This window comes from Lepisosteus platostomus, chromosome 4 (genome assembly GCF_059453375.1).
Source record: "Lepisosteus platostomus isolate fLepPlt1 chromosome 4, fLepPlt1.hap1, whole genome shotgun sequence".
Lineage (NCBI taxonomy): Eukaryota > Metazoa > Chordata > Actinopteri > Semionotiformes > Lepisosteidae > Lepisosteus > Lepisosteus platostomus.
Genome location: NC_142614.1, coordinates 16,588,766 through 16,610,478, shown reverse-complemented (window position 1 = coordinate 16,610,478; position 21,713 = coordinate 16,588,766). Strand labels below are relative to the sequence as shown.

General features: G+C 37.6%; 1 protein-coding gene across 2 annotated transcripts in view; it reads left to right on the top strand.

Moving 5' to 3' along the window:
• Positions 1-3,045: 3,045 nt before the first annotated feature.
• rai14 (retinoic acid induced 14) overlaps positions 3,046-21,713 on the top strand; it is a 65,847-nt gene continuing 47,179 nt past the window's right edge. Inside the window, exons 1-2 of one of the 2 annotated variants that reach the window (XM_088628768.1) lie at positions 3,046-3,287; positions 3,970-4,040. In XM_088628768.1, the coding sequence (XP_088484894.1) occupies positions 4,005-4,040 (36 nt within the window). In that variant the 5' untranslated portion in view covers positions 3,046-3,287; positions 3,970-4,004. The remainder of the gene's footprint in view (positions 3,288-3,969; positions 4,041-21,713) is intronic. The other variant, XM_088628769.1, reaches the window with a different exon arrangement.

Genomic DNA, 21,713 nt, shown 5'->3' with positions numbered 1-21,713 from the left:
CATTCTGTCCAGGGTCTAATTTACCTTAGCTGTTCGTGGACTGGGAAACGCGTGTGAGAAAGAAGGACAATTAAAGGCAGTGTTAAGGGTCCAAGGGCAGTGCTGGCTGTGCCAATCAGCTGACTTGCATCTGACAGAAATGATTATGGTAAATCTGAAATATTCTGTGCTCGTGAATAAATCCATCAATGCGACTGGACTCAAGAATGCTCACATCAAAGAATGAGGACAGGTCTTTCAGGACAGAAGCTTCCACTCTATAACAGATGCCAGATGCCATATAATGGATGCCAGTGCACACAGTTTACTAACTTACTGTGGGATTGTTCCATATTTTCATGTTATCACATGTCTTTTTAAACCTGCTCTCTTATTGACCGATTTCAGCTTTTCCCACCTCCCTCCAGAGCCCTCTTCCTGTGGTTACTCATTCTCACCTGTGTGCCGGTTCTCACCTGCTCTGTCCTGTGTTCTCCTGTGCTTTGTATTTCGGCCCTCACACCTGAAAGAGGCTCTACATTTTAAACATTGTGTTTCTTCTTTCTACTTTTCAGTGTGTAATTAACCCTTAGTTGTACTTTTATCTTTGACTGCATACACACACATATTTAAGGCCCATGTTTGTGTATTCATTTTCTAGATTTCCTTATAGTTAATAGATTATATTGTAGTTATAGTTATAGACAGTTAATGAGCTAAACACTGTAGAAGCCAAAATAGAAACAACAACCAACGAAACACATAAAACAGCGCATACAAGATGTGAGCTAAAAGGATTGGATTTGGCGATATGAATAGCTCCTTTAATCAACATAATTCTGTAACAGATACACAAATATGGGAGACAAATCCAATCTGTCATTAGGTTTGTATGTTTAGACGTGACAGAAGTGGTCATGTTCAGTATATGTGTGGGTTCAGCCAGACCCCAGATTTGACTCTCCTCCAAACTGAATCAAAGGGGATGTATGATGTAAATTGTATATTTTTCAGAAACTAAAAGCCACAGAGTGATCTTTGGATGTTTTTTTTAAATATACGAGAGTTCAACACTTCCACATCTACCTTCAGCATAATTGTCTGTCACTTCACAAGATACTGCTGTGTTTGTGTCTCCTCAGTAGTGTGTCTGGTGCTGTGCTGCAGATATATTATCACTGTATCAAACTTTCTCAACATGATAGGATCAAGTTTGTTGAGAAATTATAAATTTATCTTTAATGAGACAAATTGAAGAGCATCCATTGTTTAATTTATGTGCGAGGGAATGGTATAAGATAATTAGTGGCTCCAAGATAATTGCACATACTGGATGCTATTTTTAAACGAATGTTTTCTGTTCTTAATTTATTGGCTTCTTTCTCTCCACTACAGAGCCTGAAGTAAGTCTTGCTCCATGAGACTTCAATTGTGATATTTGTAAATCAATGTAAAATGCAAAATAAATTTGAGAAAAACTAAAAATTTAAAATTAGAAAACCAAAGCAAAACTAATGTGAAGCAGACTATGCAAAGAAATAAAAAATATAAATTATATTATGACCACAATGGTACACTATTTGTAGAGATACATAAATTTAAATACTTAATTAGTTTAAATGAAAGTGTTTGAGGCTGTTATCAAAGGATGATTTAAAAAGATCCAGAAGACCTGCTCCCCTGTAAGAAAGGTTCTGGAAGCTGTCACTGTAAACAGACACACTGCTAAGGCCAGGGTAAACAGAACTACTATCTTACCCATACTGTACATACATCACAGCAGTGGGAGATATTCTCTTTTATTTTCTTCATTCGAAGCACTAATTCAGTCTCACAGAATTAACAGACAATTGACTGAGTAAAAGAACAAGAAGAGTTTTAAAATGTGGGCATTCCAAGGTTTCAATAAAGAAACAGAGCTCAGGGATAATTGAATGTCTACAGAGCAGACATCATCTGTTCACCATATCCAGCCATGAATAGATGTTGTAATTGAAAGAAATGATAATCATATTAGGCTGTCTTGGACCAAAACCTCACAATGATGATAAACAGAGCACTGTTCCAAGGGAACATTGTTTGCAGTTCATAGATTAGGGTGGGAACAGATGTCTTGTGAATTGAGGATACATGTGCAAATTTGAAGAGTGATCTTGTCATTGCATATTTGCATTTAGCATTGAGATGCTCTTGCTTCTTGTGGCAGAAGCAAACCCTTCTGGGTTGACTTTGTCAGTGCTTTTGAATGTTTTTTAAACTTGAATCGGGACCCCTCGTAGTCTTCTCTGTTCAAAACTTAAATCGCTCAGTGCCTTCAGCTTGTCAGTGTTGATGGCAATAAGGATGTGATGAGAAAGGACTGAAGGTGAGAAAGAAGCTGTATTGTTACAATTATTATTAAAATCCATTATAACATGTTCTTTTTATATTTTAAACCATAGAAAAAACAGGTATTCACTAAGGATGCACAAAGAACACAAATGAACTAAAATATTATTGTGTTTCCAGAGGGAAATATACTTTGCCTCCTGCAAGCACACTGTGAAACCTCCAAGACATTATTTCACCTTCAAACGATAGTACACCACAGCGTGGGTGATGTAAACCTAACATAGATTGTACAGTATCTTCTGCACGTTTGAACAAACTTCCCTCTCTCCAAAAGCATTTCCCACAGAACAGAAACCGAATGCCAAGTGTAGTTCCCATAACAACAAAATACAGTACATCTGGCAGGATAGCTGTGTTATTTCATAAGGGAGTAGGCTAATTAGATACTTGAGCAAAACACTGTTAGACTTGCAAATAAATGAAGAAGCTGCTCTGACTGACTACCTTCAGCTTTTCGTAACGCTTCAAAGCCTTGACTCATTCAGAAACAAAAATAATAAATAAAACTCTTGTTGCACCACTTCTTTGGAAACAAACTTTGGAGTGTGTGTGTCACAGCGTTGCCCGGGGGCGAGGCGGCTGAGCGGCCAGACCCGTGGACAGGAGTACACCAACACCGCCTGACTGAGCCGCCGCTTTTGCAAAAAACTCGGCTGTGACGAGGGCAGGGGTGACGTCACCCTTTCAACCCAGGGAAACAATCAGAGCGCCCGAGCACTTTCGCAGGCCACTGAATGGGCTGAGCGGACTTAATACATGCGAGAGTGCTTGTCGGTGCTCCCCGAGCTCAAAGGAAAAAAAAGATTGTTTCATTATTATTTTTAAGCCTCGCTCTCTCCTCTTCTTTTATTTTACTCGGGTGAAACTTGGGAACTGTTCAACAGGTTGGCTAATAACGCCTCTCAACTTTTTATGTGGTAAGTCTTCAAAACATTTGGCGAAGTTAAAACATTTTTGAGCGCAGAGCTCGCTGGCTTGACGAATGAGAGACCAGAGGCTGTAGAGGAATGAATAGGGGTTTTGTTTTCGCGGAGCCGGACAGTGCTGGACAGACGGTCATAGAAAAACATAACCTTCACCCCCTTTTAAAAAAGTACATGTGTTTTATTGTCCGGATGGCTCTGTTAAAGTGAAAAGATTGCCAAGTAAAAAATATAAAGGGAGAGTGTACTAAAGCCGTAGAGAGCCTTTTTGTCATGTAATTTGGAGGAAATATGCTGACTACGAAGAGACGTCGCTGCAGATGTGTTTCTATCACAAAAGAAAATTAATTGAAGCAAGGTGAAATTTGAATCTAGATATGATTTATTGTTGTTAAAACATTTTAGCACGTGTAGGAACAATATATAGAGAGAGACCGTAATGCTAGTTACTTTAGACTAACAAAACGAAGAAACTAGCAAATGAACATTTTACGTTTGTTCATCTTTATTAAAAGAGCATAACGGTAATGCCGGTCTTCAATGGGGGCGCATGTGTTGAACAGTATCACTTGTTTGGTCTGCTATGACCGCTTGGGAGAGCACATTACGCCCAGAATGTGTTTTTTCTTTTAAGAGGAGGAGCACTCAAATTGACAATTGTACTTCATTCACACAGGCTTTGTTGACTTCTGTGAAACTGCATGTACAAAAATGAAGAGCCTTAAAGCAAAGTTCAGGAAGAGTGATGTAAGTACAGTTTTTTGTTTCCCGCTGCATGGTTTTGTGCTCACTGTATCTGGCAGAGTTGTCTGTGTTGAGGAACGAGGCGGATGGAAACTGGCCTTGACTCCTGCAAGTTGGAGCCAGGGAAAATGTAATTCTCTGTGATTTCTATTCTGCATGCCAGCACCAGCCACAGCAGTGTAATACAGAACATCTTAATTTCAAGGCTTATGTTTAATAGCATCGCTTGACCCTGTAGATCATGGTGTTAGAATCATCCTGAATTGCCCTGCCTTTTTGAATGTTATGCGTTATGTTTATTGCATACATGATTTGTTTGGTTCACCATTGGTAAGAAATGCATCTGGATGTCGGTTCAGATTATATCTCGTAAGGGGGAATGTTGAACTTGGCCTGACCACAGTGCACCACATGGTTGAGACACAAAACCAGGTAGGTGAAAAGTGAAGTCCTTTCAGATTGAGCTGCAGTACCCAAGTCTGTAGGTTTTGTGATTTCTATAAATTCAACTGAAGCAAGACAACACTGTTGGAATCGTTTTTTTCTTTTGTGGTTGCATGGTCCTTCCTGGTATTGATTGTTTTAGAGAAAAAAAAAACAGATTAGCTTCAGGAGGGGCACCAATGGACCGGGGATTAAATGTTCAAACATATTGCATCCTTCAAATGCAAGGACCTGCTTTCATGGACACGGAGATATTTAGCTTCAAGGAGTGTGGTGGCAAAATGGGTCCTCCTTCTTGGACAATAACGTTCAGTGATATGAAGACAAAGAGCTGACCAGCCTAATGATGACCAAATTTGAGCTAGTTGTTCATCTACAGTAAGTGGTTGGGGTAGAGACAGAGAGGTTTTTTGTTTCCTGGTTTAAGCTAGGACGGAATCACAACTTTGACCCTTTTAACATCTGCAAATTACAAACCCTGTTCTAAAGGAAGCCTCCCATTGGGAAGGGGCAAGTAGAAAGTCCATGAACAGGATTTGCGATTTTACAGTTCACTGGGGAGTCAATTATTTAATTGAATCCCTGCGTGAGCTATTTAAGTCCTAAAAAAACATTGTTTCACTGCAAATAAACTGGAGGATTCCATTTACAGTATGAGTGGGACACTGCTTCTAAATCTACAATATGTCTGTTTATGTACTAACACAAAAGGCACAACTTGTTTGGACAAGTGCTTTTCATCCTAACAAAGGATCCTAACACACTTTTGCAATCCTAATCCAGTTTGTCCATTCATCAGTGCTTCTGCAGAACTTTTCCAGTCTTTACCTCCACTGGTCTTGGTATTGATGCGCTCTACCAAGCTACAATAATGTTTTAATATACTAGTCATAAAATGGCACTGGGACATTCAAAGGATAAATCCAAGTTATTCTGTTGTTTTTTAAAGTATGACTTGCTGGGTGGTAAAGTATGAACATTCTGTGTTTAGACACTCCCTGGCTTGATCCTTGCACTTTTGTACTACAGGCACATTATGCTTTTTTCACCATAGGTCCTTGGGTCATTGTGAGTCGTGGAGTCTTTAATTCTTCTGAGTGTGTGCAAAACTATGGAAGGGGGACTCCTCCCATCAGGGAACTGAGTTTGTTGTGGACCACACAGAAATGTATTAAAGCAAGGGACGGCCTCTTAGGTTTTATTCTGCATTTTCAAAAATAAGATGTGTTCACTGAGTAAAAGTGGGTCCTTTTGTATTTCTGTCCATTGGCAATATCACTAATTGGAGCCAGAACAAGCATTCCAATGAAAACACCTCTTTTAATACAACTGCTTCCACTTGCCCATTCTGCTTTTTCTCCCTTCAGTTATTTTGAGTTCTGTGGTTTCCCTGCACATTCTTTAGATCCTTTTTTAATGTGATTTCAGCAAGTATTTGTAAGCTAGTCTTTATGTTTGGCAGTGATGTAAACTGTTGTTGAATAGAGTTTGAAAACCCATAGTGTTTCCTGGACCTCTGGCAAATTCAGCACGGAAAACAATAGCTGTCCAAGCGCAGAGTTTCATCCTACATGCATGTAGCAGTAGTAAAGCTGAGGCACTTCTCAAGAATGTGAGGTGATACAATCAAACTACTGTATATCTCTGTCGACCCAAGAAATCTGTGTAAAGCACCTTTCCAGGTCTGCATTAGAAGACGCATTCCATAGTTAACCAAGATTTTTGAAAACTGAGGAGACGTCTTAATGTTTCTTGTTTTTCAGCCAGGTTTATTGTTTGAGCTTTTTGGAGTTGCCAATTATTTAAATTACCCCTGTGCAATTTAAAATCATCATTTGTTAACCATTTCACCTTTAATTCCGAGACATAGATGCCACCAAAGGAAGGGATAAGAATCGTGTAAGCTGTCTTATGAAAGGTGCACTGTCAGAGCCATCCCCTTCTTAATCACTTTGCGAGTCACACGGCATGTATACAAGAATTAGCAGTGATTGAGAAGTGATGTTGAAAGAAATGGGACAATACAGCAGTCCAGTAACCTGAAAAAGGTTACTGTTACTGTAAACTCAACATATCGTTGTTGACACAAGTCCATGTAGCCATGATTGACTTTTTTGTACAATGTGAGGCTCTGCTTGAAGAGCTGAAACCACAGTAAACTAATGATAGCCCAAACTCGAACCAGCGATGACTTGTCTGCTGCATGGGTTCTTTTTTAACATGTTATCAAAGTTTTAAATGATTGTTCCAGAAACAGCTATAAGACCTGCAGGAGAATAGTCCTGTGTGCTTAAATCTGCTCAACTCTTACAGTAGTCTAGCAATTTACGTATTTTATAGATAAAAATAAAACTATTTCTCAACAGAGAATATTTCTATATACTTTATGCATCAGGTTAGAGACAAGGAGTGTTAGCTGCTCCTTTTTTATTTATTAGATACTGTATGGATAAAGTTACCTGCTAAGGCTTCTAGCACAATTTGCTTTGTTAGATTTGAAAGGTAAATTAAATATTTAAATATTACAGGCTGGGAATTTAAGATTAGACACCTTTTATATTGAAAAGGCCTAACTATTAAATGTGTTTTGCATGTTTTTCTTACACAACATTTTCATCTTTCTCACAGAATTCAGCCTAAATCTCAAAATTAATGGAATTATTTTGTGTACCAGAAAACAACATGGTTGGATTCTGGTCTGAGTAAAGCACACATTATGTCAATTTCTTTAGGTATCAAGGCATGAGTAAGGTCAGAAAAAGCTTAGTGAACACCATCTAGTGAACACATCTTCTCAGCCATCCTGCTGAAGGTGGTACCATCACTCCTTTCAAAGCTTGACTGAATGAAATCCTCAGACCAGTTAGGTACTGGAAGAGCAGATAAACTAAATGGGCCAAATGGCCTAGTCATGTTGAAGTTTCTGTTCTAAAATTGCTCTGTATTTGTTTTACTAGATAAACAATAACAAGTTTCACTCTGTGCAAAACACCTTAATTGTCCTGTTTATTGGTCATTAAGGAGGGTGTAGTGGATACATTGTTATTCCTGGTGATTTTACAAAATATTTTTTTTGTTTCTGCTCATTTGCTGTAAAGCATATACAACAAATCTCACAGTGGAGATACTCATCCTTATATCTTTATTTTACAAAATGAACTTGAAAAACCCTGTGATGTCAGTGATATAGTCAAAAGCTCCTTATCAGATTTCCCTGAAGAGAAAATGCTTTGGTGCCACATTAGCAAAGTATTTTGGTAGAGCCTTATCCTTTCCTTGCCTTGAAAACAGGTGCTGTTGGGTGATAATGCTTCAATCTTTGATAGCCAGAGTATCCATATAATCCAGTCTCTGCCACCCCTAGAGGAGTCACTCTGAGCTACACAATTTCAGCACTGATTTTGAAAACATGCAGGTGGTGGAGTCAATTGTAGAAGTTGGCTTTATTCCTTCCACCGACTGTGGATTAAAAAATAATATAAATGCGACACAGAGGCATTTTGGATTAAATCATAAATGTTCTACTGTACATTGACATTGGGAGTTTCCAGAAACTCTGAGGAAGTGACTCGTTTCCACTAGAATGACTCTTCATGCTAGGCATTAAGTCACAAGACGGAGAAGAAGGGAGTTGCCTTCACATGTGTCTACAGCACATAAAGTTACGTTAATAAGTATTTCTGTACTGTATGTTAAATCTAAGCCCTTAATAAATAGAATAGATTTGAGAACAAAGGCAGAGAATTAAAAACATATAGGACATGTGGCTGTTTTGCAACTGCTACATACACTGCTACTGGTAAAGTGTAGACTACAGCATACAGTGATGCCGGTAAACACCTTGTGTGCATACATGTATTAGAGTCTTTGACTATTCACTGATTCACTTGAATCTCATGTAACTATAGTGCTGTACCTCATTCATATTCAGAATCTCTGAAACCAGATACAGTACTGTAGTTAAAAGTACATTGAATTAATATTTTCTGTGTAATTACTAAGAAAAAAAGGGGGTTTAACTGTTTCTTTTATTGTCATAATGGTTTTATGATGGAAGCTCTGGAGTTCAATGTGTGTGCTATTTGCCATTATGTATTGGGGTCACTGGGTGTGGTGAGAGGAATTGACACAAGCCAGATCTCCTTGTTTTTGTCTCTCTTGTGTGGGTTGATGCTTTCTTCATGTTTCTTAGCTGTAAGGGACAGCTGAGGTAACTACCTCATTGCTCCACATACAGAGTCATCAGAGATGTTTTTCTTTTGGGATTCACAGCTATGCTTGTTATAATAATAAGCTTTACGTTTAATGTGTATTCAAAGTCTGTTATGGATTGCTTGTAGGTTTAGACAGCAGAAGTACACAGATTTATGTTTGTGTGAATATTGATGTCAGAAGTGTGGAGCTGCATGGAGTGAGTTGCTGTACAGATTGAATGACACCCTGTCTCTTGCACAGTGAGCTCCCAACACAGTTAAAGTGAAGTACCGCTTTACCACTGTGTACAGAGCGCAGATTGATAGTGCTCAAGTAGTCAGCTCTGGTTAGGAGAAGGGTAAGGTTAGTTAATGTTGTGCCCATTTTCTTCCTACATTAAAATGAAAAGTAAATGAAGGAAGGTGAGAAAAATGCCAGATGTTATTGGGAAATACCTGTTTAAAGGTCTTTGTAAACAAGACAGTAAGATGTGACACATACAGTCTTAGATTTCTCAAGTTTCTTCTAAGAGGTTGTTGTTTTATTTAAATGGTGTTGATGATGCAATAATTTAGCTTAATCATATAGTGATGACTGTATGACGGTTGTCTAACCATGATCCTGATTAGAATATAAAACATTTACTCACCTTCAAGCTGACCATAACCATCAGGTTTGGGGTTCGGAATTGTTGATTTGCTTGGTTGGCTGAATCTTTAAAGCTCATCTGTGCTTATGTATCTGTAGATGAACGTTTGTTTCCTAGTGTGAGGCTAGCAGGATGTTTCTGATGTGGATGATGCAGTTTTCCATGCCTGTTATTACCCAGCAAAAGTAAAAGAACACAAATGGACCCTCTGCCTAATTTACTTTTGTATAGCTGGTCTTATAAGTAATACGTTTCTGTTTGTCTTTTCTGTCAAAGCAGAGCAGACAAGCATACCAAGGCATGGATCTCATTCAGTGCTTCCTGAATAGCTCATATTCTTTGAGTAAATAAATCGTAGTTTATTCTAAAGTCTTGGCAGACTACTGATTTAAGTGTCATAACCTTGAAATTCATTACTTACTGTAGACCTACACCTTGAGACACGAGAGACAGAGAGACAGTTTAAATCCGTGGGCGTGTGGGAAACTTTTTTGTTTCAAGACTACAGATTATCTGTAATATTATGTTGAGAATAAAGTGAGCAGTCCGGCTGTTTTAGAGGAATTGTGTAAACCAGTTGTGAAATTTAGCAAATCCGCCCCCACAGAATTATTTCCGAGAGCTCTATTGTTCAAACATCAATTTGTAAGAAAACAGTGAGGGGAACTAAAACATAATTAATACATAATACAAGAGAAAAAGTGCAGTTCTTCCAAATATTTATCAAAAGATCTATTTACTCCTCCTTTGCTGCCTTGTTTAATCAAATTAAATTATTTTTGAGGCTTTTTAGGAGAGCTGAGAGCTACAGCACTTTGACGTCCATGATTGACTTAAATTTTTAGCTTGAACCGTGAATTAAATAAAAGAATACAGAGAAGCAAAATATGTAAATCTCGATACGCCCAATATAAGCTGTCCTAGTTCTCTCTACTGAATATGAACGGATATTTCGATTATTCGGGAATGCTACATGAGCGAAGTGAGCCTTGAAACTTGATACTGGTAAGAATATGGTACCTTGATCCAATGTTGTTGTATTTCCAAGCTCCAAATTGATTGCTGTATTATAGATCTTAATAGCTGTTTCCAGTACAAAAAAGTGTAATCCAAGGATAAGACCACACACCAGAAACGTTAATGGTAGTGTGAGACCATGTGTTGTTCTGATAGGATAACTATTTAAAACTTTATGAACATTCTTCTTGCCCTCATAAAAGCTGTCTTTATTACACTGAGAGTGTTTTACAACTTCTTAGATTTACTCATACAACACAAATTTGTGCTTTATTAATACCAACATTGCAGTAAATGTTTTTTATTAGTTTGTGCCTATACTCCTGATGGGTGCTATATGTACAGATTGAGATACAGAGTGGTGCAGTTTATAAGATACTCTTGCCTTTTGGAGTGTTAAAATGACGGTTTCTGTGTGATTAACAGAGGCAATCCATTTAAATAATTATCATTTGTTTGTCAGGTCACAGAAGTCTGTCTCTTAAATGTTAAAAAAATGAGTGACTTTACTTAATTGTTGAATGCTTCTTATGTGCCATTCGCCTTCGATTTGAAAGACCTATATCAGCTGTCAAAGGTCATTGTGACAAAACTGGGGAAAACAAAATGTAGTTTTGCTTTCCATCAAAATCTGTGGATACATTTCTTTAGCAAGAGAATATTTTAAAATACAAAATCGACTACATTTAAATAGACTGTGTTGGTCTGAAATATCTTTTCCCTTTTGGAACCCAGAAACACATTTGACCATTGGTTTAATTTGCAAAAGCATCCCTCCCAGTTGAATAATCATATTGTAGTACAGTATGTTACTCTGTCTGGAAAGAAAATAAGAAGCTTCTTGCCGTCTATAAAACCAATTTCTTTATGAACTTAAACAAGGTAGTGTTGAATTAAAGTGAATAGGAGTTATAGAAGGCCTATGCCCCATAATAAAGGAATGTTATTACTTTGCTCTTAATCATTTGTAGGCTTTTCCAGTAAGGTTAGCTCACTTTGTCAGCAGAGCTCTCTGGGCTCTGACATGGCTGTGGTGATGTATAACACTACTCCAAAACAGTGGATTTAGGGCCCAACCTGAAATCAGCAGCACAAAGATAAAATAAATCCTAACAATTTATCAGTTTACATAGAGATTAAAGCTTTCTGCCAAACCAAGAACCTGAGTTATATCAGATTAGGCAGTAATTTAAGCATGCTATCCAATTTGAACACAGTGTCCTTTAGCAATACGAGTAACAAATTCCAGGCTGTCTTTGCTTTATAAACTTGAACAAAACAGAATACTTACTGGTTTTGTTGGTATTTGAATAGGATTTAAGACAGATTCACTTCAGTCAATTATACCTCTAAAAAGTTGTTTTCAAGTTTTATTTGTTTCAAAACCACCTTTCCAGTTTTTCTTGTAGGTATCAAATTGCAACTGTGGTGAGGACAGTGGCTCTAGACACTACAGTAGCTTGGTGCAGACAGGAAGTGACCTCGTCTGTGACCTCTTTCCCAAAGGGAAACTAATCATTCATAAAAGAATTTTATAAGAAATACAGAAAGCGACTCATAACTAAGTCAGAAAAGAAATTTGGGCAAGCAGAGCCCCAGCTTTAGTCTATAAATATTCAGACTAACATGCCTTTTGATTGTACCAATAACGTTCCTCCTCATTTTTTTTCATATGAAAGGGTGGTTAGATGTGTTGTAAAACTCCAGCTGTTCAAAGGTTTTAAAGACAAAAACCGTCTGATGCTGTGCCAGCATTTGTCTCATTTCTCTTATTGATTTTTTTTCCCGCATTTTCTTAGAAAGACTCATATTTCAAGTATGCAGTGTTTGCAGCTCATGTAACTTTGTGGGCATATTTGTGTTCTTTGCCATACCAGGGCTGCTTTTAAATAGAGGTAATCGAGAAGAAATATCCTCTTGATTCTATTTTAGGACATCTTGTGTTAGGGAGCAGTCAGCCTAAATTGAACTGAAATTTGTCATGATGCCAATGTCTCATAGTTTTGTGAAACCTGGGAAAAAGAACGCCAATTAAAATAGTTTTGTAAACCCAGTATATTACCCAGTTGATTTTTACAATGTTAAAAATGTTGCAGTCTTTTTAAATAATAAATGTATCTGTATTAGCTGGTAAATTAAAGTTTGCATTCCTTTTTCTCACCTAATACTTTTTTTCTTTCCTGATTGAAGGTTGAAAATCTTCAGTTGACTGGTATCGGTCAACAGAATGTTTCTGTCAGCTTAATTAATGAGGCTGAGTTATCTATTTATCTTGTGTCAGCTAACATGGCCCGATGGCAGACACTAAATGATCACTCCCTGGCACCTCGAAATATCCCTCCTGGCCCTTTGGGATTAGGGCGTGATTTTATCATGGGTCCACATTTGCCATGGGCAACCTTCAAAAATCACATCTCCCAGAATACTTTTGCATGGCTTCTTGATCTTCTGTTGAGGCCTGCTGTTCAGTTCAGTCCAATAGCCATTTAATGTCTGAAATTCCCAACAAGAGGTGTGACAAATCATCCATGTTCTGCCCTGCAGGATTGTATGTCCAAAAGAATTCCGGACAACATCCTGTAAGCTTCCTTGATTCGGCGAATGTCTGCATTGTTCTTCCTTGACTGCAGGGGGAGGTCTCAAGGTTAATCAGGATGTCCTTGGTGTGAGTGTGTGTGTACTTTCCAGTCATAAGACCTGAGTCCATAATACACAGGGGCGAGTCAGGAATTTCAAAGAACTGCTCTAAACACTTTCTCCTCAGTAAAAAAAAAAATCCAGGATATTGCAAATGCAAACGTGATTGTTTCTAAAAAAAAAAAACATACTTTTTAAGTATGACAAAGGGGTTCAAAAGTGTTAAGAAGACAAAGGTTGCCAGAACTCTTACCAATCTGTAATAGGTATTAAAAGAAAACAAATGTAAAGATTGATTTAAAAAATCTATTTTAACATCATTAAAATCTGCTGGATCTATATCAATATTTGTGTTCTAGTAAATAAGTAGCAAATAAAGATGTCCATCTAAAGAGTTAGCAAAATGAGTCGAAATATCATTTAACATCTGTTTTCTAATTGTTTTTCCAATGTATAACTGTCTTACTGAATGTTGCCCTACACAGCAGTAACTTAAGCTTATTTCTAGTGTCAGATCCTGTCCCAGTCTTGGTGGAATGCTGAGAGACCAATGTATCTTGCATCCTGTTATCCCTTTTCCTTTGGAACCTCTGACATGTACAGTACAGTATCGCCCAACCTTAAGAGGAGTGGCGTACGTTCTGGTCATCCTCTCCGCCTCACAAGCAGTTATAATAATGTTACAAGTAATAAAAAAAACGTCTAAAAACTGTTGCAGTATTATGGTGTCATATGCCATCTATATCATCTTAAGTGTCATAGCATATAGTTGCAGTGTATTGCTTGTAAACTCCAGTATTTTTTTCAGATCATTTGTCAGAGGTTGCAGTTCAGTTTTAGACAGTTTAGTTCAAAGGTGTTCTGTGTGGGGTGAGATGCCTTACAATATTACTATGTGTATATTTGAGTCATTACCCTCTTTTTTGCATGACTGAGTGTGAAATAAACAAAGTCTCCAGAAAGGATATTGAAGAAGATATGCTTAAGTGAGCAGTGTGGCTTGTTCTTCAGCACAGGAGACAAGTGAAAAAAAGTGCTGATAAACATGAGAATCTTATATTAAAATATTCTGCTTTGCGTGCTTTGTCTGTATAATCTGTATATTTTAGAATGTTTGGTATTTCAGTGGACCAGCTGTCTTAACCCCATGAGAGTATTTATTGTTTACAGTACTGTAATTAGCAGCATTGATAATTCAGATCTAACATGCCGTACAATTCTTTATACAATCTTGCATGCATTGCAAGCACATGAACTGTGCTTTTGTTGGATAAATATTGTAAGGTCTTAACAAGTAGAAAGAGAGGACTATCAGTCTGTATGGTAAATATAACTGTTTGACATGCTGAATAAATTGGCGCATAAGATGATAATGTCACATTATTGTGGTTTGTTACTTCCTTGGCACACATTTTCTCTCTGATGATAATTGGAGTGCTTCAAATTATACACTTAAAGACAGCTCCCTGTTTCATGCTTATTGTTGGAATATTGTTGGAACTGACTAATCTTTTCTGTTTTATTATTAGTTTACTGACAGATTACTGTGATATTGCCTTTGCCCGTTTTCAGCACTTTGGTTATGCTGTGTAATGATCCCAATGCCATATGTGTCTGATTTCATTAGTACAGCATTACATTATTGTGTAATATTACATAATTCCAGTTTAAGCACAAAATGCATCTTAAATGTATATTGTAGCCCTCTGCAGCACTCTCATTCGCCAGCAACTTTTATGACTGAGAACAGCTTTATGCACAGTCAACCTACCACATGTAATGTGGTAATTACTTATGTTCAGTGACTGTAAATTGGGCAAGTGTGTCTGGGATTAGAAGGGGTTAAGGCAGGTTAACACCAGTGTTTAGCTTGCTTGGCCTCTCTGTTTTGCATAGAAACTAGTGGTGTGAATGGGGAGGATGGTTGGAGTACAAGTTGGTGTTATCTGAGCTCCGAGGCAGTGATTAGATACTAATGCATGGTTGAGGACAATAATAATAATTGCTTACACTTATATAGCGCTTTTCTGGACACTCCACTCATTTTAACCAGTCGATCTGTATAGATTTTAAAACTGGGTTTAGAAATCTTTGTGTCCTGATTGGTTAATAGAGGGTTATATTGGTGCACATTTACATGCAACCAACAGTCCAAAACAAGTCTCTCTAATCGCTTTTTTTCAGAAATTATTGCACCAATGGTGTTCATCGACATGAAAGCCACAGAATGCCCCATTTCCAAAATGTATGCTGTGCATCAAATGCAATTTACCACAACTTTTTTCCCACAATTGCCACAATTTTCACAGTTATCATCATGTACTGTAAATAGCCATCTTTTGTAGTAAGTGCACTTTGTTTTATTACCCAAAGGTGATGATTAATGTGAACATTCTAGTTTTGTTACATCCTTTTCACTCAAAAGAAACATTTGAATGGGAAGTAGATTGTTAATGTGTTGAGCTGGAAAGAAGCTTCATTTTGGTGTTCTTTTTGTAAACAAAGTGAAGCTTGTGGAGGGCAGATCTGTACCATAACAGGTTATTATTAGCTTCTTTTATCCAAGGAAGAATTTGTGGCGTCCGCTTTTTTTTAAAGAACTTAGAACAAGCTTTCCTCCTTTGGGCTTAATGGTATTCTGGTTTGTGTGATCTGGTCATGTGAAATTAACTGTGAAGTCTGACTGTCATCCAAGCTCGCAGGTTATGAAACGTCACATGGAAGCCAAGAATCCAGTCCACTTCAGCTGGCACTGAGTCCTCAAGGATTAATTGATTTATGTCTATCATTTGTTTTGGTCCAAATGTCTGTGAATTTAAGGAATTCTTGCTGATAAAAATATAGAATCACTTATGTGGCCTTTAATCACCAAGACTGTAAGATTTAAGACTTAAAAAGATTAACTTTGGAGATGAATTGTGTTCTCCTGATCATACTGTACAGTGTTAAAGGGACATTGTGTGTACAGTATGAAATACTTTGAACTACAACAGCATTTGGTTACTGCTTCCAGAAAGGCTCTGCACTTATACATGCATGTGCCCATCTGCCAGGTAATAACAGAGTGGTGTTTGCACTGCGAGTAGTTCTGATTGATCGTGGTTGTAGTGATCATACCATCCCTTTTTTCCCCCATTTGTCACTTGTAAGAATCCCGTGTCCCGAAGACACCTTGATAAATGAAATCTTGGAACAGCATCTACAGTGTGTATTTTCTTTGTATCACATTCTTATTTACTGTAGTACATTAGTTTCAGGTTGCACATGAATCTTAAAAGAAAGGAAATTGAGTATTTTTCTGAAAGTCATATATGAAAATAAAGTTTGAAAATAAGAAGTATTTTGGTATCTGGTATAACAGGCTTTATTCACATCCTAGTATAGAGCTGTTTTGGCAGTGTTTTCTGGTATCCAGATTTGGATCTCTCTCAGAAAAGGATATTATTTCTAGAAGTGAAGAAATAATGAAAAATGGTCCTTTAAGAAAGTCATACACGGTTCACTAAGCATTTACATTAATAGACCGAGCTGTCAGGCAAACCCATATCAGGTCAGAGTCAGTCAGCGGTTAGTATGTCGGTCACCCGGTCATTCTTTACAAATGATGTGCTGAAGAACGTTGAACCTTAACACTCCAGCATTAAAAGGAACAACTTTCCATTTTTATACAGAACCTATTTGTGATATTTGCTTGTGCATTCTAGCCTTGTCGAATACGAATCCCTACATTTGACATCAATATAGAAAGCAGTGAGGTAAATGTGGTGGTCACAGATTTTTTTTCTGCTTGGTATAATGTGCAGTCCAATATCTAATCATCATAATTCGGTGCCTCAGATCTCACATACAAATGATTTCATACAGGCTGTGCAGCAATATCCCCTTAATGTTCAGCCTGCTATAGAATTCTCCCTTAAGCCCTCAGAATCAGACTACAACTATTTTGCTTTCAAACACAAATTTAATTGTAATTCCTGGTGATATAAAATACATTTTGAGGAACATGAGTGAAGTGAACCTAATATTACGAAATAGTAACAAGAGCTGAACAAATGAATATGCTCAGAGGTGCCGAACAGGATGAGACTTCTTTCTTTCCCTGTTATTAAAATACAAAATGAAAGTGCAGCTAAATAGGTTAAACAAACAAAAGACCTAAATAAATCCCCTCTCAGTAAATCCTTTGGCGTCAGGCCAGCAAGTTCCTTGGGTAGACCTGATTGTCTCGGTGCAAGAGCCAATCTGGTGCCTGCTCGTCCACAGAACAAAGGCGATAAGGGCTGGACCCAGCATGCCTCCTCACAAAGAAGAGAGAGCCACTGTATCTCCTGGGACCAGCTACAAGAGGGATTGAATGAGTAATCCTAAACCACAGGGAGTCCCGATAGACCCCACATTCATATACAATTCTCCCTTTAATTTGTATAGCCCGAGTTGTGCATTTCAGTAGGTGTGAAGCCGGAGGCCTCAGCTACATTGAAAGAGGATAGAAACATAAGCTATCAGTCATTTATGTGCCATTGAAATAGCTTTGATTATGATGCCTGCTTTACTGTTTGACCATCTTAATAGTACAAACAGTAAAGCTCTTATTATTTATCTAATGTAATTGGGGCTGGTGGGACTGAGGAAGGAAGGGGTAATCAAACAATTGAACTGTTGGGTGAGTGGAGAAAGATCTCTTCATCCTTTATTTTCAGTTGAGAACCTGCTTTTAAATTCCCAGAAAATCATTAAAAATCCCCTCTACCTAACAGTAACTGTTTTGTACTTGGCAAAAATAAAATGATAATTCTGTTAAAGACGATAGGCGATGCAGAAACAATAAAATCAAGTATTAAAACAGTCCCCTTCTTGACAATGCATGTAAACAGGCACTGTTCACAAACTAGTTTTTACAATTGCTGAAGTGGTTGCTACAACAGCACCAGCAATGGAAGCAACAGTAACAATTTGGAGTAGATCTGAAGTAAGGTGCTTATTCAACATCAGTTCAGTAGGGTTGGTCTCAAAGCTTTCTCCCATAAGTGAAGGGATAGGTTTCCTGTAGCATTAAAAAAAAAAAACATTCTGTCACTCTTTGTCACTTCTGTCACAGAATCTTGACTGTTAGCATGTAGTACAGTCAGTGTGTTTTCAGCATCAACCAGAATTTACGATCGCTACAGTCATTACAATAATTTTAATAGCCAATATTACAGCATCTTTTGGTAAATAGGATTATTATTATTTATATACTTCAACTTCTCTTAATCAAGGACAACCGTGGATGAGGTCAACAAATGCTTATAACCCTGTAAACATTCTTTCCTTTAATGAAAAGTTCTTACATGAACTACCAACAATTCATAAAATTATTGTAAGGAAAATTACACTTTTTTGTCGCAAGCATGCCGATAGTTTTCATGTATGTCAAGACTAGAAGCTCTAGGAAGCAGAACAAGCTGAACATCAGTAACAGATGCTTTGTACCACGTTGCTGTTGCAGTCTTATGGGGTTCTGTTCCCGTTTCCTCTTAAAGAGCCTGGACAAGCACATACCTGTTCACTGGTATCTGAACCCTAGAAGCCACCTCTCAACTCATCCCACAGATGTACAGTGGGGCTCGGCTCAGGTTTGGAGAGAAGGACATTCACAGCATAACTGTCACATCCTCATTTCACAAGAAAGCTTTTGTTATATGAGGGTGTGGAATATGTTAGAATGAACCAGCAGGAAGGGCATCAGGTGAGATCCTAGGACTGGATCAAGAACTGGGAAGTCAGGAGTCAGCCAGCAGTCATTATGAAGGGAGCTACTGTATGTAGCAACTTGACACCCCTCCCCCAGCCATCATACTTGAGCTTGATCTTTAAAATTCCTGACCAAATGTTGTGACTCTTGGTCTCCCAGAGTGTGGCCAATAATTGTGGGACTGTGTTTGGTGATAACATGCTCAGGGTTTATGAGCAAATAAAGCAGGGTAGTATGAGCAGGGTATCCGACAAAATGAAGAGCTGATAACAATAAGTAAAATACATATGAAGTTGTTATAGCTGGTTTAACAGGTCTCATAAGCCTAAGAAAAATGGAAATTAAAAGCCCCATCAAGGTTTTTAATCAGCAGCAGCTTTGGGAAGAATCTGTGTAACAAAAATAAGATGTGGTTCTTGATAAACATTTATTTTGCAGCATAAGCAGGTTCCTATCTTCATTACTGTATATGTTCAGTTCTCTTTTCCTTCATTGCCTGAGCTGCCTGCTGTAACAGGATCACATGACGCATAGAATTGTGAGCTTCACTGAATACTGGTAACCCTACAAAATAAACACTAGCATATTCTCAATCAGATTTTGTTTTGAAAATAAAATGAAAAGGAATTAGGTGTTCATATCATTACATCTCATTTGTTTTACTACAGCAGTGAAAATTGAGGGCAGGGCTGAAAACCCAATAGGCCTCCCTAGTGTTTTCTCCCCCCATAGAACTTTTAAAAGAAATATGACATTTCCCTTCAGGCTTTCCAGGAGAAATGTAACAAAAGAATATATGGCAAAGAATGGAATTTATTGCAACACTAAAATGTCTAATGAATGCCCATTGGAAATGCATTAAAATAAACATCCATAAAAACCATAGGTACTAGAGCCCTTGGTAGGGCTGCCCACATGATCAAGGGCAATGAAGTAATCATGACAGATGACCTGTCAAAGATAATGGAATATGTGGCGTAGAAGCAGCATGATTGTAAATTGAGGAGATGAATAAGAGATCTCTGCGTTTATAGAAGACATACCAAGAATGTCAAATGTACTTATACAAACAAGTATATATTTTAAGTCATGATGCTACATAATGTACAAGCTCATTACAGTGTGCAGATGGTGTACTTCATAATTTGTGATTCTACACCCAGTTTGGAAAGAATTCAGCACCAGAGCTTTTTTGTAGTGTAATCCATTTTTTTCACAGGCAGACTAATTATACTTCAGAGTGAGTTTGAATTGTACATAGAAAAGGCAGTTTTATTAGAACCAGGAGGTTACCTTGCTTTTCAGCAGCTCATGTTTTGCCACCACTCTACAGCAGAAGGCTTTCTGGTGGGGTTGGAATTCTTGGGTCAGGAACACTGCCCGAAAACGAACATATGGCATTTGTTTGTTAACCCCGATTTTAATGGTTTAGAATTTCTTCTGAGCCGAAGTCTTTTGTTAAGAATTCATAGTAATGTATACATTTAGAATTCATGCCCAGTTAAAAAAAAATCAGCCGGAACTGCGCTTAGAAAGATGATTTTTTTTTTCTTTTGTAGTTGCTGGAGGGAAAGGTTTTTATTTCATGTTGTTGGTTGTTTTTGCATTGTTAACCAAACGCACCTGAAGTAAATTTCCCTTTAGCAACATCAAATGTAACTTGCAGGGCAAAGAAAGAATGCAATAATGCAAATTTGAATCATGTTTTAGACACATTTTTTAATTTGAGCAAAACTGAGACTATAAAATCTTGTGACTATAAGATCTGTTACATGAAGGAAAGCCGATCGAAATTAATTTATTTAAAAGGGAATAGTAGAGCACTCTGCTGCAGCAGGTTCAACATTGCATGTTAATGGCTTAGCTAAACTGCTAGTTTTTGTCACATGCAGTAGGGAATTGGCTCATTTTGCTGATCATCCCCACAGTGCCATGCCTCTCTTCCTAGGAGACATTTTGAGGACTTGGTTTTCTTGTAGTCAAATTATGCTTATTTTTGGCACAGGAAAGGCTATTTCTGAACAAGGAAGTAGTATTACAGAATCTAATTTTACAGAACCTTCTTAAGGCAATAAAGTTCTGCTATGTCTTAGTTGAACAGAAGCATGAATATTTATGGAAATTCACTGGTGCAGTGGATATTTATTGACATTATACAACATGGTCTCAGATGTCAAACCAACAAGAACTTTTCTTTTAGTGCTGAAAAATGTTTTCTCTTTTCTGTTCTCTCCTTGGAAAAAAATAAATCATACCTAATGTCATGTGCTCTACTGAAAATGTTATATTTTCTTCCTCTCTTAAATACACCACTTAACATCAGAAAAGCAAATGTTTGCACTATGTAAAATGTTTAACCACCTCTATCGTTGAAGCTGGAAGCAAAAAATCTCAGAAATAAATACATGGGAAAAATACATTTTTAAAACTAAATGTTTCCTGTATTTTGTTCACCTTGATGTTTTCTTATAACTTTCTGCTCTTAAGCAACATTATATCATTGGGATGGTCCTAGTTTGTGCTCTAGTAATTGCAGGTGTTTCCTGGGAACATGCAGAATGTGGTACATCTCCGCTCCTCTGTATGTAGAATTTGTCCGAGGCATCAAATCAAGGCTTTCTTCGACTTGTTGGGTGACTTCTACTGTACCTGGCCAGCTCCCTCAAGTTGTTGCAAGTCATGCAAGTTAAGCTGAGACCCATGCTTGTCATCTGGTTGCTCACAGTTCAGCCAGGTTTATATGTTGCTGATCTAACCTGGGGTGAACTATTTGTAAGGTTAAAAAATGAGGACAGAGAAGAGTGCAGACCCAGCCAGTTCAATAAAAAAAAGGATACCTCTACACTCGTTCCTGTTTTTATATCTACAGTACAACAGAATTTATCTCTCTCAAGATCCAACCTAGTGATATGAATTAGTTTTTCTTAGAAAAAGAAGTTGTCTCAGTTTCTCTTTTTGAAATACTAGATGTAGTGAAGCTCTCGGACTCGGGGGACTGAAG